Source organism: Dermacentor albipictus, chromosome 3 (assembly GCF_038994185.2).
Source record: "Dermacentor albipictus isolate Rhodes 1998 colony chromosome 3, USDA_Dalb.pri_finalv2, whole genome shotgun sequence".
NCBI lineage: Eukaryota > Metazoa > Arthropoda > Arachnida > Ixodida > Ixodidae > Dermacentor > Dermacentor albipictus.
Window position 1 is genome coordinate 52718359 of NC_091823.1, and position 17875 is coordinate 52736233.

Sequence of the window (17875 nt, forward strand, 5' to 3'; positions counted from 1 at the left end):
CTATAATAGTGTAAATATTGCGTCTGATTAGACTGCGTAGATCAGCACTCACAACGTTAAGTATAGTCGCCATGGGTATTTGCTGACCACCTTCGCGTGCCCGTTCTGCTGTGCATGGCTAATATTTGAATACACCGTTCTGTTTATCTCGCTGTCTCTCCCTCTGTCTCTCTCGCTGCCGGGCCCTCAGCGCTGTCGCTAAGCAGGATGCCTCTCCACTTCCTCGTTCAGGCGACGCGCACGATGACCTGCGCGGTCATGTCACTTAAGCATCTACGATTTACTTTAGGGGCGCCTTGTAGATTCTTCGGCTCAGAGGATCGGTCGACTTCTGTATCTATAGACGCCCCGCGCTTTAGCCCGGCCACATAACACGTGCGAGCTTTCCGGGCACCGACGTGAAGGGACAGGGGGGAGGGGGGCACCATAGCGTCCAGCCACTTTCACAAAGAATCACTCGGAAAGGACTGTGGAGAGCCAGGCACCTATAGAATGGATGCCGGTGACCCTCGTACACCTTGTTAGAACAAGAGCGTACATGACACAAAATTTCGACATCGGCTGCACTTTGGCCTTTCAAAGCGTTCGAAGTATCTCCCGGTGGGAGGCCAGCAGAGTGCAAGCGGGTATTTTCCCGCGGCGCACCGTATGCCGCCCTGCGGAAGCCTTATAAACTCGGGGGCCATACCGCGCCGACGACGGGAAAAAAAAAACACGGATCGCTGGGATGGCCAAGTTCATCGGAAGCGGCGAGCAACGTAACCGAGGAGGCCCATCTCGGGAGCCATTCTTTTTCTTTTTCGTTTTCCCCAGAAAATTGGTCGGGTTCGCTCGGGGCATTAACTTCCCCAGCACCGTGCTGTTTTCAAGGGCATATCACTCCTCAGTACACAGTATACACGTGGACAGTTTGGTGTATGTACTACTATGTCCCGTTCCACGGAGCGGATGCCCTCTTAGAGTGAAAAGAAGAAAAACAAAAATATTGTTTCACTGATATAAGTGAAGCCTCTGTCGTCGCAGGACAATTTGAAGGCTCTTGCTCAACAAGTCTCTGAAGAAAAGAATAATAACAAATACTCCCTATAATACATGCAAACACCTCAGTATTGCTTTTTCTAAATAAATGAGTTTGTACGATACTGGCACCAACAGTGATGCCATTTTCTCCCTCAAGTTTAGCCATATACAACAAATACCAAACGTTGGTCAGCTCTAAAGAATGACTAAAGTAATGAAGACAGAAAATAAAAGTCGAAACAGCTGCTCTCTTACTGCAAAGCGTTCCGAAAAAAGCGACGAGGATCTATCTGTGCATCGTACCTTAAAAACACCTTTTTTTATTTTTTCGTCGCTGCCGTTAGGAAATGTTCCTCCTTTCGTTTTTATTTCTGGCACCTACAAAGTGAAGATGTAAGCGCAGAAGGTCAGCGAAAGACATTTCCATTTCGGCGCGAAGAATGTATCCTCGCGTACACAGACCGGCAGTACCTGTAAGGCGACGAGGCCGGCCGCCTCTGCGTGGGGCGGATTGGGGGCGTGTTGCAATGGCGTCGAAATGCGATGTAGTACTGCTACGCCCCACGCAACCTTCGCCAACGCGCGCAGCACACAGCGCATGGGCGGAGGGTGTTTGTAAGAGATTTGGCTGCGCGCTCTAGCGTGTCGTTTTTCGCCCGCTTCGTCTCCGCAAGAAAAGTCAGTAGGTGCGCTGCAGCGGACGGTTAGCGGAAACTTTTATCGGAAACGTGGTTTAAAATGCGTATGCCGTTAACCGCTTTCCGGGGCGTAGCGCACCTTTTTTCAAGGCTCGTGGTCTACCACAATCATCAATCTGATCAATCTGTTTAAAAAAAGAAGTTCGCGTGACAATTGTAACAGACATTCGGAAACATTGGTCAGTATGCGACTAATACGCAACGAAATCTGGCGGGAAAGTTTTCGGCCAAAGCGTTGGAAAGCATAAACCTTGTACAATGCAGCGAGGCGTCAGGTGTTGAATAGTATCATTACTGTAATTAAGAGCAAGAAGAATAACATAAAATGCGTATATTGTTATGAGTCACCTGTGGAAAGACTGATGAAGATACGTTCTTATAAAAATTTTGTTTGTTTGTCTATTTGGTTCTCATCGCAGGCCTACAAAGAAAGGAGTGAAAGCCTGTACCTATTAAGAATACACAAGCCTAGCAATATTCACGTTATATAATGCCGTTGTGCCAAATCTAATCGTGTGAGCTTGTGCTATCGAAACAATACGATGCATGGTATCATTGTAGTTGGGGTTTCTTGGCTTGCGGCTGTTTTAATTGAGTGCTCCTGTCACTTCTAGAAGATTTAGTGATTCCCGCAGTGCTTTATCAACGACTAGAACGTTTTATTGCGGAGCATGATCATAGGACTAGCTCCTGGCACCAGTGGTCTGATTTCGGTAAGGTTAGATTGCCGGAAAGTCAATGCGCAAACATTTCTCTTCGCCGCCATTAAACAAAGAAGAGAGATATAGAAAGGGGTCGTGGACGCTAATCTAGGTTTTTTCACTGCTGTGTCTTTGGGTGATTGTCGTGCGTGTTGCGTTTATGTATTTGATTTAACACACGCACACACACGCACACACACACATTGTGAAGGAAAGAAGCAACGCGAGACCGACACTGCGATCGCATGCTTTACTCTGACTTCACCGTCTCTCCTCGCCCTTCGTCCTTCGTGCCTTCGTCGTCCCTCCTATATATATATATATATATATATATATATATATATATATATATATATATATATATATATATATATATATATATATATATAAGCGAAAATAAAAAAAAAACCGAGGGCCCCGATTATTAGGAAAAATTCAATTATGGGGTTCTACGTGACAAAACCACTTTATGATTATGAGGCACGCCGTAGTGGGGACTCCGGAAATTTCGACCACCTGGGGTTTTTTAACGTGCACCTAAATCTAAGTAAACGGGCGTTTTCGCATTTCGCCCCAATTGAAATCCGGCCGCCCCGATTATTATTATTCAAATCATCGGAAGCCAACATGCTATGGCACCAAGGGACAGCATAGGGAAAATTATTTGTAGTTCTTAACTGAATTGAACAAATGATAAATAAGTGGAAATGAAAGGGGATGAGAAAACAACCGGTCGCAGGTGGGACGCCAACCCACGTCTTCCCGTTACGTGTGCAACGCTCTTACCAATTGAGCTACCGCGGCGACGTTTTCCATCCACTTTCTGGAGCAATTTTTCTGTCTACCAGAACTAACACAGGGAGTGTTAGCCAGCGCCACCACTCACGGCCATGGCAGAGGATGTGGAACATCCTATCTACCACAGGCGTAACGTCTTTAGTGAACTTTTAGGGTGAAAGCAACTGGTCAATAAACCCACACATGCTACCTGAAGGCATCAAAGCTGCCGTTTTCGAGACCCTTCACTATGTAATGAGCGAGAAGAAAGGAAACCGAGGGGCCCGATTATTATTAGTCAAATCACAAGAAGCCAATAAAGTTCCACACTAAACCGAAGGTGGCGGAGTTCAGCGCAATATGAAAAGGAAGCCCTTCGATAAAAAGACAAATTAATGCAGAAGAAACTCATTCGATAAAATGAACCCCTTCAATGCCGGCGATTCATTTTTTTTCGGGAGGGAAGCCCAACTTGTTGATCCGACACAGCCTCTAGGCATCGCCAAGCTTTGGACAGTGTCGCCATGTTGGAGCGGGATGTCGAATTTAAAGAAAAGTATGTAAAAAGTAATGATATACCAGGGTGCAAAATGAGAGCGCCCTATATTCTGCGCTACGTGATAGTTGCTTAGAAGGACTCGTCAGTCACTTGCTCTTTGTCTGGCTTCAGTTCCACTCTATCGCACTCTTACAGCAATGCTATAGAATTCGCACGCTAACCCGTATGTGTGTGTGTATATATATATATATATATATATATATATATATATATATATATATATATATATATATATATATATATATATATATATATATATATATATATATATATATATATATATATATATATATATATATATATTCACACACACACACCCATATTTCAGGTCTGTGTGCTCTAGTTGACGTCAATGTTGCAGGGTGGCATCTGCAGCGCTGCTCTCTCTCTCTCTCTCTCTCTCTCTCTCTCTCTCTCTCTTTGACTCACTGCACTAGGTTTTGAGACAGACCTCGTGCATCGGACTATACGGCCGTTGCCAATATTCATGCTTTGGAAAGATTCCAAAACAGGAGAGGGAGAACTCTCACCCAAAGCAAGTTCATGTCTATCTCTACAGAACCCTCCGTAATAACTGTCACATTTTTTCCCCTTTCTCTATCTGAGAAGGGGAAGTTGTATTGACCAATTTTTTAAGGTGCACTCGGAACAAAGTGACATTCACTATACATAAAGTGTCCCTATTCTACTATCCGCCCTGCACCTGGAGTTAGACTTTATAGCGCTAGACTTTAGCATAATGCTCTGCTGGACTTGTTGGTGAATAGGCTCGATGAAAGCAGCACAAACATTACCAAGAAGTTCTGGAAGAAGTTCCTGTCAACTCCTTTATTCTTTCGAAATATCGCGTTCCATATCAAAGGATAATATCACGTTCCATCGATTTTTCCTGTTATGGTCACCTGTTCCGAATTTCGCGGGTGTTTCCAGGTTACTAGCAATTCGCTTTTCTTTCTTGCGACGAGATTATCGCAGAAATCGACAAAATGTCGCAGCGTGCTCGTACACTGGAATAGCCTTGCCGGTTCCCTGCCATTCAGGATGCACGGCTCAGTCTCGAGATTGCCGCGCGGACATATACGTGTACACCGCAGAGGGGACAGCAGACTCCGCGGAAAAACCGGCTTGCTTTGCAGCGACTGAGTCAGCGCAAAAGGAAAAGGAATAACTTTTTTTTTTCGTTTGCCTCGTTTTCGAAAACTTAGCGTCTACCACGAAGGCGGTCAAACTACTGTGCCGCAATTCGAAACGTTAGTACCTCAGTTCGTGTTACACTTTGATCCCTTTCACTAAATTGTGTGCCCGCATGTGTGACGACAGTTTCTGATGGCCGTTGCGCGCACCTACTTGTTTGTTGCATTTCGAATTATTGCTTCGTCATTACAAACATCTATTGGTCTTCTGCCACGCGGAGCAGTTAACGAGCTGCCTCTACTTAACCATCCTATATTCACCTCTAATCTCGTTCACGGGCACACGTGATGGGTCTGACCCCCCTCCCGTATACTGAAACGATCCTCGACTCCAAGTTCTTCCTCCACTTCATCGAGTTGAACACAGCCTCCCTCCCCCCACCCTCCACTAAAGTATACGCTGCGCTGCTCGATAACTTCCGTGCAGCGTCGTTGAAGCACAGTGACCACTTCTGTCGGTGGGCGCCGCTGCCATCTTGAGTGGAGGTGCAGCGTTTGTTCAGTAGAGGAACGTTCTGGAATGCGGCGGCGCTATATACGCGCGAAATCGCGTAGTACGAGGAAGCGCGCACGTTTGTCTGACGATGCACACAAAGGTAACGGCCGTCACAATGTTCAGTGTTCCTGGAAAAGCGCATTCGACTGCGCCGGATAGACTGGACAATCGCACCTCGTTGCAGGAGAGAACCCTGGAACACTTTATGTCTTCAGCACAGAAGGGCGGCGGACTGCGACGACGCATCTGGCTTAGTGACAGCCGTTAAGAGATCGCGGCGCGCTGGATCGCGCTTGTGTGCAGCCCCTTTTCCCTTTTCTCTCTTTTCATTTAATTTCGTCTTGCCGTCCATCATCTTTCATTCCCTTTAACCCCTTTCTTGAGCGCAGTGTCGCTAGCCGGAGAGTGGGCTGGTTAACCTTCTGGTATACCCTTCTACTTTTCCTCCTTCTCTGTCTTTCAGGGTTTAAAAAAATCAGTTTGCCAAAACAAACAAGCAAACATCTGTGAAATGTGTCGAATGCATTGTGAAACAGAACTAACTTTTCGTTAAAATTCTTGATCGATCGTAAATCAAGTTAACTCGACGTTTGTGACGCGGCTCCGCACCCCAGGTACGCGTTTTTTTGCAATCTTCTATAGCGCGAAAGTTGAGAACAACAGGGACAGAGGATGTTCCTGCTTGTCGGCGACATCGATCTCGGGTCAAATCCTGTACACAGAAGCAGGTACAGCGCCTTTGTTTTCAGGAACATCTACGGGTGCGTCTCACCGGGCGCAGCTGTGTATACCTACAGCTCTGCGCTGCCGGTGTGACACAGGAAGGTGCAGGAAGAAAAAAATACAGAACTTGGCTGCCCCCCTTATTCGACTCGTGGAAGAAAAACTTTTCCGACTGTCTCGCGCGCATGCGCAGCTCACGAGGGTGTCTTCTTTCCCAACAGCCCGGAAGAGGGGACGGTCTTGTTCCGCCGGAAGCGCGATCCTCGACGAAATCGTTGTTCTCGAGCGCGCGCGCGCATTTCCGGTTGAAGAAACATCCGCTCTGACACGTTCCTGCCAACAGTAGCCCGGCCAGATAGCCACGTCACTCAGGACGCAACAAAGCCCGTGCGTTGCACGTGCCTTATAAATCGTCGGTTCCCATGGTTAAAGCTTAAACACTTCCGTTGTTCGTTGGTGTAAAGCGTTTGGACACTGCGCACCTTACTCGCATGAGCGTGTCTTTGTGAGACGTACGACACAACGAAAGCCTCTAGGCGCCCATTCTGAACGTGCCCCGCTAGCCCTTAAGGCGCAGGCAATAAGTGACAGCGGCCCACGTGAATGTCCCCCCTTCATGTGGCCCACTTCAGTCTTTCTTGTGATCGACCGACAATACGCCCGTGCGCTGGTACCGCCTACTCACAGATCTGGTTAGCTCGGACTTTTGAAATAATGAAAAAAAAAACGCTTATGCCTTATGCTAATTAAAAAATTGTGATGCCGCACAATACGGCCATAAAAAAGATTCTTTTAAGTCTATGGTACCAGCTAATTTTCGTTCTCTATCTAAAAGTGAATCTCGTTCCTTAAGCCCGGGTATCGTGCGTTTTGATCCACTGCCTGATGTCGTAAAACTCTTTCACCATTAGCGAACCGCTGCAAAACTATGTGCGAAGGGGAGCAGTTGAAGCCACGTGCACTAAAACGCGCTGTGAAGCAATTTCTTTCGTATGCGTACAAAAAAAAAAGAGGTTATTTCCTCCTTGCTTATGCGGGCCAAGTGAGGCAGTGCTCCTGTTTAAGTGCATCTCGCGCCGTGCCACGAAAGTGGCAGAATTTAATGGTCAATCTGCGCTTTCAGCCTCGTAATATCCGCACAAAGAAATAAAAGAAAATGGGCTCAGCCAATGTGAACGAGATACCCATTCTTCTTTTCTTCCTCACTTTGCCCTCATCAAAATAACCGGGAAGCTCGCCTCATCGCTTGGACGCACTTTCGCCTGCATCGTGACACCGTGACCTCAAGTAGAGATGCACATTACGTAAATTTGAAGTTAACATCCTACGTCTCTGACCTGCTAGTATTGCCGCTGAGGTACTAGTACCGAATCACTGAACATTTCAATAAAAGTGTGGTTTCGCTCAAGCAATCTACAGATGGGACCAAAAGTAAGCGGAACAATGTTGCGGAATCTATACCAGAACATATATGTGCAACGTTTCGAATGCCGAGGCGCTATTCATGTATACGTGTGCTGCACAGCGGCATACTAGCACGTTTGTCTGCGCGTGGTTGAACCCGCGATGCGGGAGGTCTGAGTTAGTACGGAGCCAGCCTTAACCGAATACGTTTACAAATGTATATACTGTCGGCGACAGCAGTTATATATGGGGCGGATGCTCTGGAAAATAAAGAAAGAAAGAGAGAATAAAGCTGCATTTTCGAGAAACACGCATTTGAGAGTTGCAGTATGCCGTAGTAAGTTTGATAAACACTGTCTTCAATATATCAAAGAACACAGTTGCTGAACTGTGCAAAGTTGAGGTTTTTCACCGCACCCGCGCCGTGCAAGCTTTCGACGCCAGTGTATCACGTTAAGTATAGTTTCTGGCGAGTCGACGTTACAATTCCAGCCTGCGTCAAACAGAGAGTTTCTGTTCCTTAATGGCTGACCGCGAACTGCCGACAACATGCGACCGCGTTTACGAGCACTTGGCCCATGTGAGTCCGGATGAGCAAACCTAAGCCGCGCAGGTGGGTTGGACCCAGCTCAACCCGGAATTCGGCTGTCGTTGACGCTTTAGCCTGACGGGCACACGACAGCCAAACACACAAGCTCTAGCCCATTTTTTGAGCTTCGTGTAAACACCCTGGCAGATGTCTTTTCAAGCCCTTTGCGTCGGGAACCCCTGTACACCGCACGTGTGACACTTGCGATGCTCGACCGGGTCGTGCCAATGTTGCCGCAACGTTTTGTCTTCGCAACACGTTCCGACGGTGCGCCTTTGAACATGCTCTGCTTTTCCATTCTTTAAAAGCTTGAATGTTCTCTTTCGTCTTTAATGGCACAGATGCGTTTGCTTTGGTGCAAGTGCCTGAACGAAAGATAACGATGAACTGAAATACAGGCTTACTGCGATGACAAACAGTATATCGCGTTCCGATACGGGGATGTTGTTTATATAGACGCGGAGGACGTAGACACTCGTTGTGTATGCATTTTGTGTATCTTTAGTTCAGGAGGAGCTTGATAACAGCGAACTCCGGTCGTTCCCACCAAGATATAGCAACAAAAAAGTTTCTCCTCGTGCCAACACGCACCTTCGTTTCATTGATTCAATGCGAGATTGCACGTTTCTCCGGTATAGGTTAGAATCGATGTCCTTCAAACGTACTTTCGATACGTGCGATTTCGCACCGATTCGAAGGAATAAACTTATTCTCCAGAAATCTTGGGAGACATCGGAGAGCTCACCAGTATCGATCTGCGGAATACACGAAAGAATCTTGCGCGTCCCTACACGCTCGAAGCAAGAGCGATGTGTTATTGATTGTTTCTACTCCGCCGCTGTTAAAGATAGGGGAGTGTCCGCGAAAACGCCCTCGCGGGCGTTCCAGCCAGGCAATGTCTTTGTGCTTTCCTCGTGTAGCGAGAGCCCGGGCGCGTCCTGCTCGGTAATAATGGGTTAGCGTTGGCGCAGATCAAGAAGAGGCCGCTGCTGTGTGCATGGCCGCCGTAGCAGTACCGGTTCCGATGAGGTCATTCCTCACTCCTCCGTACGCACTTCGGCCAACAAGCCGACTCTGCGACGCTAGGCTTGCGTCAGAGGTGCCAGGACAACCGAGCTGTTGCAATCGTCGGGCGCGACAGTTTTAGTGCGTCCTGTACGGAGCGCTCGTTTGCCAAGTTTCGCGTGCGGACTTTTAAACCGCACACCAGACGAAGTTCTTCGTTAGCGGTATTTGTCAGTGGTACTGGATTTATTGGTACGAAGGCTGCACGCCTTCGAAGTTTGCATAAAATTGATTTTCGCTCGTCGGGAATCGCGGGTAAAGTTCAACGTCGTAGCACTCTTTGGTTCCTTACAGCTCTGCATTAGGAGCTTCCCGCGCTCTACTCGCATCATTTGAATAATTGCTACCTATATTACTGCACTGGCGCGATTTCTTGCATGTGTACACCGAAAATCACATAAATGTAACATCACGACAAAATTTTGGCTTGTAATTGCCAATACAGCTCATAATCTTATCTGATAACTGAGTTTCGAGGACCAGATGCTAGAATGACGATACTTTTATTCGCAAATACAAATAATCTTATTCGTGCAATCCTGTTTAATTGTGTTGAAACCGTAAGGCAACACACTCCATCAGAGTGCCTTCCGGTGATTATCCTTGTGGAAGCAACATACAGCGAAAGCTGTTTACTAATTTGATCATTTAATTGTGTCGAAAATAAGGATTTCTCCGTCAGGTAGCAAACAAACAGCGCGTCCAAAGCCTCGGAAACTTAGCCTTCACTGGAGGCTTTATTGTGCGATTATTGTTCTACCCTACAGTGTCAACGCGACGTAACAAACCCATTTAGCCATCGTAAACGTACGCAGTAGCCAGTTTTCCCCACTGGACTATACCGTGATCTCTCCGAGAACATTTCTGTCCTGCTTTTCTGCGTAGAATCGGTCAAAATAAATAATTAACTGCGGACCGGAAACCCGGGCCCGGCACGGCCGTCGGATCCTGGACAAACCACAGTATAAATGGATATAGGGCCCAGCAACCAAGACTATACATCGCGCATGGGCGGCGCCCGCAACTGCGGCGCCCGCACCGTGCAGGCAACGCAGAACCTCTCGTCGTGAAGGCAAATAATGGGTTCGTTTTCATACGTGACCAAGTGCCGTTCTTCGAACGCCACATCCGTTCACGTCTTCCGCGAGCCGAGCACGGCCACGGCTGCAGCGCCGGGCTGTCTCCGGGCGCCCAGCGGGTGCAGGCCGTCGGCTCCTCCGGCGGATGTGCGCGGCGGGGATTTCCTCCCTCGCTGTCGGCTGACGGCGACCGATAGCGTCTTGGCCGCCGCCCGGGTGCAAGAACTTCTTCCCGCCGGCGCGCGAACGCGAAGAGAGAGAGAGCGGAGTCGGCTTCGCGCCCAGCTCGCTCGGCCGTCTGGCCGGCCCGCTGCGGCGAGGGGCTCGCAACAACAACGGCGGAGTCGCCATGCGTCTTGGTCGCTCGCCGTCGCAGCTGACGCGCGCACTCGGCTTGATTAGCGCGGCACGACGAGGAGTGGCCTCGTGGCAGACAAATGCGCGGCGCCTAATGCGACGGAACATTGCCAAGGGCGGAGCAGCCGCGAGCATGTCTTGTATGAAGAGATTATATAGCAGTATTAGCTCGGCAGTTGGCCGCGCCCGTAAGTGCGTTCGAGACGGAGATAGATAGATAGACGTTGACTTCAATGGGAAACTGGATACGTTAGCATGGCTGGCTGCCTCGTATGCTGCTCCATACGTTAGTGAAGCCTGAGGTGACACCGTGATAGCACAAACACGCAACTGCACATACGCCCTCAGACAAACTACATTCGTACTAAAGATTCGAATGCATACAATCCTTGTAAGCGCCTATGTTTGTTTCTTTGCTTGAAACAGCGTTTACTATACGTATGTACGCGTGTGTGTGTGTCGTGTGTGGGCGTATCTGTGTGTGTTGTGCGTGCGTATGCGTGCGTATTTATGTATCTATGCGTGCGTGCGCATGTATGTTTGTGTGTGCGTTTGAGGGAAATGATGGGGGCATAAGGTAAACGTGAGCGGTAGGAGTGTACTACTTCCGGTGTTACACGCACAGGACAAACGAAAGCCAATGTATTCGCAGAAAGTCAGTTGCGAAGTCATGCTGCAGAGACAATGGCAACACACACTAGAGCAATTGCACCTCACTGCGCAATAATTTCTCGTTTATTGCGGACATACGTCTTTCAACGGCGCAACAATGTGAAGGCCGCAACAGCGGCGAAGGAGTAACAACGTGGTGATGGGCCGGACCAATGACGCGCAAGAACATACATATAGTGTACATTAACGTTCGTTTAATCAGCAACTACCGCTGTGCAAGGCAAACGATAAGAAGTGTTCGGTAAAAATAATTTGCGAGGGTATATTGAATGAACGGTGATAAGGGGAAATTAAGCGTTGCCTTATCTCTGATTGCGGGTACTTGTGATAATGCTAAGTGCTGCGGATTAAGATCTCGAAGCAGATGACTTGCCGCTGTGTTCTGGGTTTAGTTAATCTCGGCAAAAGTTGGGAAGTGGGCAGCGTAGAAAAATTTGCATTCTCGTGAAAGGTAGAACGATCTCCTATCGACGACACTGTTACTCTTCGTTGCCTAAAACAAAGAAAGAAAGAAAGAAAGAATGAAATAAAAAGAATGATTGTTAATGCCAGCTTCCTAACACTGTAAGAACTGCGCCCAAAAATACTGAAGATCTCTTCCTTAATGCCGTCCGCAAGAGCGCTGTCGCAATGTGGAACACGTTCGCCAACACTTCCCGCAACCATGGCCTTGCTGTTGGCTCTTTCACAGCGCAGCAACTGCAGACTTTCGGAAAACTCTTCAACTGCCGAATCAAAAAGTTCCGGTGACTTGCACACCGACAGTCCAACTTCGATCCAGCATAGGTCGTTCTAGGTTTCCGCGTTATGTACGGGATGAGAAAGGAAGACACCGGTTTGCCCGAGGTGTCGACCACTATAGTGCCGCAGCAGCTGCACATCACTTATAGCGCAGGGGAAGTGATGCCCGCTTGCTTATTTCCATTTAATTACCGCGTGTGACAAAACCTCTCGTTTGCCTTGCGCTCCGAGATGCAACTCGCGATCAGAGGGGTGCAATGGGAAGACCGCCGTTGCTGTTGGTGAACGACACCGTGCTTAGAAATTGAGAGGCTGGCACTGGCTCAAGAAACAAGTCGCTCGTCTTCCTGGAAAAAAAAAAAGTTAATGAAAGAAAAGAAACGGGACGAGACGAAGGAAAAGAAGCAAGCAAAAACTAACTTCACTAGAAGCGTTGACGAGGAAGGAGAGCTCAGGATAATGTAGACTGGTAACCCCGAATGGTTATTTTGGGCGCTGATAAAAGAGAGCGCAAAGCGCGTCAACGTGTAGCATAGGCACAACTCTGCTCGTCGAAGAGCAGGCTAAAGAAAATCACCACGAAGAGGACAGTCTAAAGATAGCTCCGTTGGGAAAAATGTATCCGCGTCAGTTTCTCGATGGAGCATATCGAATCGCATTGTTTTTTTTTCTTCGCTGCTTTGCACTGCACGTGAGATCCTCTCATTCGCAGACTTCAGTTTTGTTAAACGTAGTATTTACGTGTAGTTATTTATATTTCTATTTCTTTTACTTTTACTTTTTCCGTTACCGCTGCTGCTCACTTTCACCGAAGCTGAGCTCTCCAAGTAAAAGGCGGCGTGGTTCACCGAATACGCGTCGTCTCGCGTCTCACGAGAACGAGCCTAACGTTCTGGAAGTAAATTGTTTTGCCCTCGAACGACGCGAAGAGACGGACAGAGAGCGATCGTGAAATGGTCTCGGAGGCGGGAGGAGCCCCTGCCGACTCCCACGGTTGGTCTTTTACAGCCAATCGCTGTGCAATACTCCGCGTCGCCAAGGCCTCCGGTTCGTATATACTATAATCAAGCCTGTCGAATTGCCTCCCAAAACGATCCTCGAGCTATTTGCTTCGTCTCAAAGGGGGCAAGGGGGAGGCAACGTCCTGCGATCTGCTAAATCTGTGCAACCTTGCCAAGGCTGCAGGTGGCAAGTTATGGTGGGCCGAATCTTCAGAGCCGGTCTCACGTAACGACAATTTGTGACTGGTTAGTTCGTGGCATTTGACATCACTGGTTGCGGCCAGTGGTACGCGCAAGTACTCAAATGACCAATCGTAGCCTCGGCTCGCGCGTGCGAAGAGCACCCTAGATCACGCAGCTGAAATGCTAACGCCGCCAGCTGTGGCTTTAACACGCTGCATGGTACTAGCGACACAGCAGCAGGGGCACGCGCGTCTCGCGCAGCGAGCGAATGAGCCGCATCATACGCCCACGCGATCGTGCAAATTTTATTGCCGTCGGGAAAGCTAGCGCCTTCATGCAAAGATTAACAGGCGTGCACTGACCTGTATTTAAGGCGGCGTCCGTGTCATTCTGATTAGCCCCTATAGACGCCGAATCGTGACCTGTTTGCCCCAGAAAAAAATCACCGCGGCGCTGCCTCGTACCGTAAGGGCAAAAACGTGTGGTCATGAGGTTGTGGATCGAGCCTAGAAGGGGCAGTAACCGCTCCCAAACAAGATCATATCGAGCACAATTATACTGGAAGGAAAGACATCCGGGCATCGTTAACCAGCGCCGCTTTTGCGCGGTAAGTCGAAGAATGAATGTGAGCGCGCAGAAAGGTCGCGAAAAAATTGCTCTGGCACACCCGCGCGCCCGCACAGAAACATTTCCAGTAAGTAACGCGTCGGTTATAACGGTTGTTGTTGCAAGCATTCTATCTATGTTTACGGCGCAGCACCTCACGGCACGTGTCTAATCCACTTGCCAAAGCTTGCACAGCGTCGCACTAAGAAGCAGCACTCTAGCTGTAGCGCAATATGTTGAAACATGCCGTGACCGTCACATGAACAGACATGTCACAAAGAGCCTCGTCCTCAAAAAATGTCTGTGTGAATGACATCGCAGGTGCGACGTCCGGAGTGTCTCGGTTCCTGCCGCCAAAGCTGGACATCGACACTGCCTACATCGACATTCCTGCCAACAGCACGCTGCGGATAACGTGCTATGGCAGGTACCCACTGGCCTGGCATTCGCCACCACTCGGAGTGAGTATGATCGTGACGCCTGAAATCATAATCATCATCATAATCATCATCCAAACTACTGCAGCACAAAGACCTATCCCTGAGGTCTTCAACTAGCTTTGTCCGGAGAGAACTCAAATTTTCTAACCTCATTGCCCCATCTAATTCTTTGCCTACATTGGGAGAACTTTCTCTCCCCCAACCTATTATCTTACCATGAAACACCACTGATGATTTGTCACGCGCCCTGCATGGGTTTCTATTCATTCCTCTCGTGGAACACTATCTATATCCGCGCTTGTCCTCAGCCGTGCGGTGATTGATGCGTTAGCATTAGGAGTGTCAGAGCGTAAAAAAAAATGTATTTGTGTGAAGTGCGAGAAGCCGGCCACATGATATATATATATATATATATATATATATATATATATATATATATATATAGGCGCTGCTCGAAGAGGCGGGAGGGTCTGTCGAGTGAGCTCCTGAAAACAACACTTCAATGCGGTAAATGCGGTTTGTCTCATTGATTCAGGACCACTAAGCAACGTAATGCTAGCGCATTTCTTTGGTCTTTACCGCTAAAGCGCCACTGAATTATTCAATGCGCAGCATTCTTCTCCGAGTCAAGCCAGCTTTTTGTATCTCGTCATTTTTGTGGGTCAATTTGCAGACAGCTACCGCCATCTGCGGTCGAGGATGGAAAGTAGCTGACACATCGGTTGACGGCCGCTTGCGGGACGACGGAGGAGAGAGCGAGAGAGAGTGAGAAAAAATGATAAGTGTAAGGCAGGGAGGTTAACCAGGACTGAGCCTGGTTGGCTACCCTGCACTGTGGGAAGGGGAAAGGGGAAGGAAAGATTAAGAGAAGAAGGAAAAGTCCACTGTGGATATCGGCGACCGTGGTTAAATTTTCTACTCTATATCAACTTATGGTCACTCAGTCCGGATCACAGACGGTCGCTCAATCCGGTAGCGTTCAAATATCGCAGCAGTGTTTTGTGGCATTTTGTAGCTGCGATATGCGAGGTCATGGTCCCAAGATCTCGTTCAAGGTAAACAGTTTTCTACCTAACTGATATAGAGCTGTGCAGAGGTTACGTCTTTCATTTTCAAAAGATGGGCAGAAGCACAGTAGATGTTCTATAGTCGCCTCGATATCACAGGTATTGCACTCGGTGCTATCAGCCATTCCAATCAAACACGTATATGAATTGGTGAATGCGAGGCCCAAGCATAAGCAGCACAGCATTGTTTCCTCATTTTGCGGAAGCCCAGGTAACAGCCGCAGTTGCATGGATGGATCGAGTGAATGAAATCGATGTTGGGTGAGTTCAGGTGTGTGCAACTTCTCCAATCTCATACGGTGCGCTAGCTTGCTTAAGTGTTAGGCTGGATCAGTCCTCGATAATGGTACAGATACAAGGTCTGCTCCTTCGTATGCTTTCCCAGTAGCTTCGTCGGCGAGGTCGTTGCCGGAGATACCGCAATGACCCGGCAGCGACTTAAACACGACGTCGTGTCTTTTCACGATCATATGATGGTGCGTTTCTGGTATCTGCGACACGAGCTGTTCAGAGGACCCGTGGCGAAGAGCTGACAAAAGACATTGTAGGGCTGTCTTCGAGTAGCAGAATATCGCCCAGCGATTAGCCGGTTGGTTGTTAATATAACCAACGGCACCTCGGAGGGCGACATGCTCTGAACCGGTCGATGTTGTGACGTGACAAATCTTGTATGTGATACTTATTGATCGTGATGGTATAACCACTGCGCCCGCGGAGCTGGTCTGAGTGGGAGAGCCGTCCGTCCGTATATAAGTGGACTCGGTCAGAGTAAAAATTGTGCAAACAATCCAGAGCTTCTTGATTCAAGCTCAAGGTAGGTAGGTCAGTCATCTTTCTTACCCTGGAACGGAAAGGCGCACTTGAAGTTGTTTTAAACACCACAAAACGGAGGGTGAACGTGCCGAGGATGTGAAGCCAGATGGTAGCGAGGCACGATGAATGCTGGCCACGTTGGGGAATGACGCCTGTGGTCGTCGTTCTGGAAGGCAGGCAAGAGAGCTTGATTGCATCCGTGAAATGATGGACCATCCAAGCGCATTTAATGTGAGCGGTGCCGAAGCACGGCCTTGAACTAATGGCGCGAAGTGAGCTTCTGAAGGTTTAGATGCGCTAGCGGAGCGCTAAACAAGGAAAATGTTCGTTTCGTCATTTGTTCGTTCGTTCGTTCTCTCGTTCGCTCTCTGATTCGTTCGTTCAACGTGTAAAAACACTATACTCCATCTCACAAATCGTTTGCAGCACTGTTGAAGGTACGAGGCGTACAGAGGCTATATATCCTTGTTCAGGTGAATACAGTTCCGGGCGTAGCTCGCATGTCAGCTACAGTTGAGTCTGCCAATTTCTTGTTTCTCCTAATGTCCGGCCTAGTATCTTTGTAAGCCCCCAAGCTTTGGCCTCATGAGTAGTACTGCGCAACAAACAGGGATGATGAACTACTCAAGATGCCGGTAACAACAACAACAACAACAACAACAACAACAACAACAACAACAACAACAACAACAACAACATATTCTTGCTCTTTTTCATTTTCATTCCTGCCCATTGCAGTACGACGGACGATATGCATAACCAGGAAATGCGCTGCTATCGCATCCCTTTGCCCCTTCCCCAGTACAGGGTAGCCAACTGCAAATAACCTCTGGTTAAATTCTATGCTTTGAAAATGTGTGTGTCTTTAAAAGATTCGCCAGCGATAACGTGGCCTTTTTTAGCACGTTAGATGCGTGGGAATATCTGTTTATGGAATTTTGCATGTCGTCCGTATTAGGGGATTTTAGATATTTCGGATCCAAAGTTGACGGGCGCAAAACCCCGGACTTGGGTAAAAACGTAAGTGGACTACAATGGAGTGTGGGTTTTCGCGTTCGCGAGGCCGTGTGGGTACGTTATTCCTGAAGCTCCGTATTAATGCCAATATGCTGCCATATGTAGTATGAGTTGGGTGCGTATACCTACCACTAATCCCACATCAGCACAGTGGCTGTGAAGAGTCGATGACAATAGAATACGGTATTCTGCAATGATTTTGCCCCTGACCGCTCTCTGCCATTAGGGCTGAATGAAATTTTAGTCGACTTGCTTCACAGTGCAGTCAGCAGGCCCGTAGCACAAACCATAAATCTGATTACATCAAAATGCGGCTTATACGCCGCTTATGTATCACGGTCAGTTCGTATACACATACGCTGGCTGAAGTGAGAGAGCGCCCGCTGCAACGTAAAGTTATGATTGATTTTAAACCAATGAGTAGATAAAGCATGAGGCTCCCGTGCCTACGTGATCTCAACGGTCGCGGCCACAACGTAGTTGGAACAATATGAGCCTAGAGAAATACGCCTGTACAATCTTCTCACGAAAAGCGGCAGCACGAGGCCTACCGAATACACTCTCCATTACTCCGCAGGGGGAGAATAAATAAACAGGGACAGCAGACTCATGGAACGTGAACTCATTACAACTGTTGGCTGACGATTCACGCCTAATAGATAGCGCCAGCTGAC

At 48.2% G+C, this 17875-nt stretch overlaps 1 protein-coding gene across 2 annotated transcripts in view; it reads left to right on the forward strand.

Moving 5' to 3' along the window:
• Positions 1-17875, forward strand: part of Pvr (PDGF- and VEGF-receptor related) — a 93068-nt gene that overhangs the window by 42906 nt on the left and 32287 nt on the right. For both annotated transcript variants that reach the window (XM_065446844.1, XM_065446843.1), the window contains exon 2: positions 14186-14325. In XM_065446844.1, the coding sequence (XP_065302916.1) occupies positions 14186-14325 (140 nt within the window). The remainder of the gene's footprint in view (positions 1-14185; positions 14326-17875) is intronic.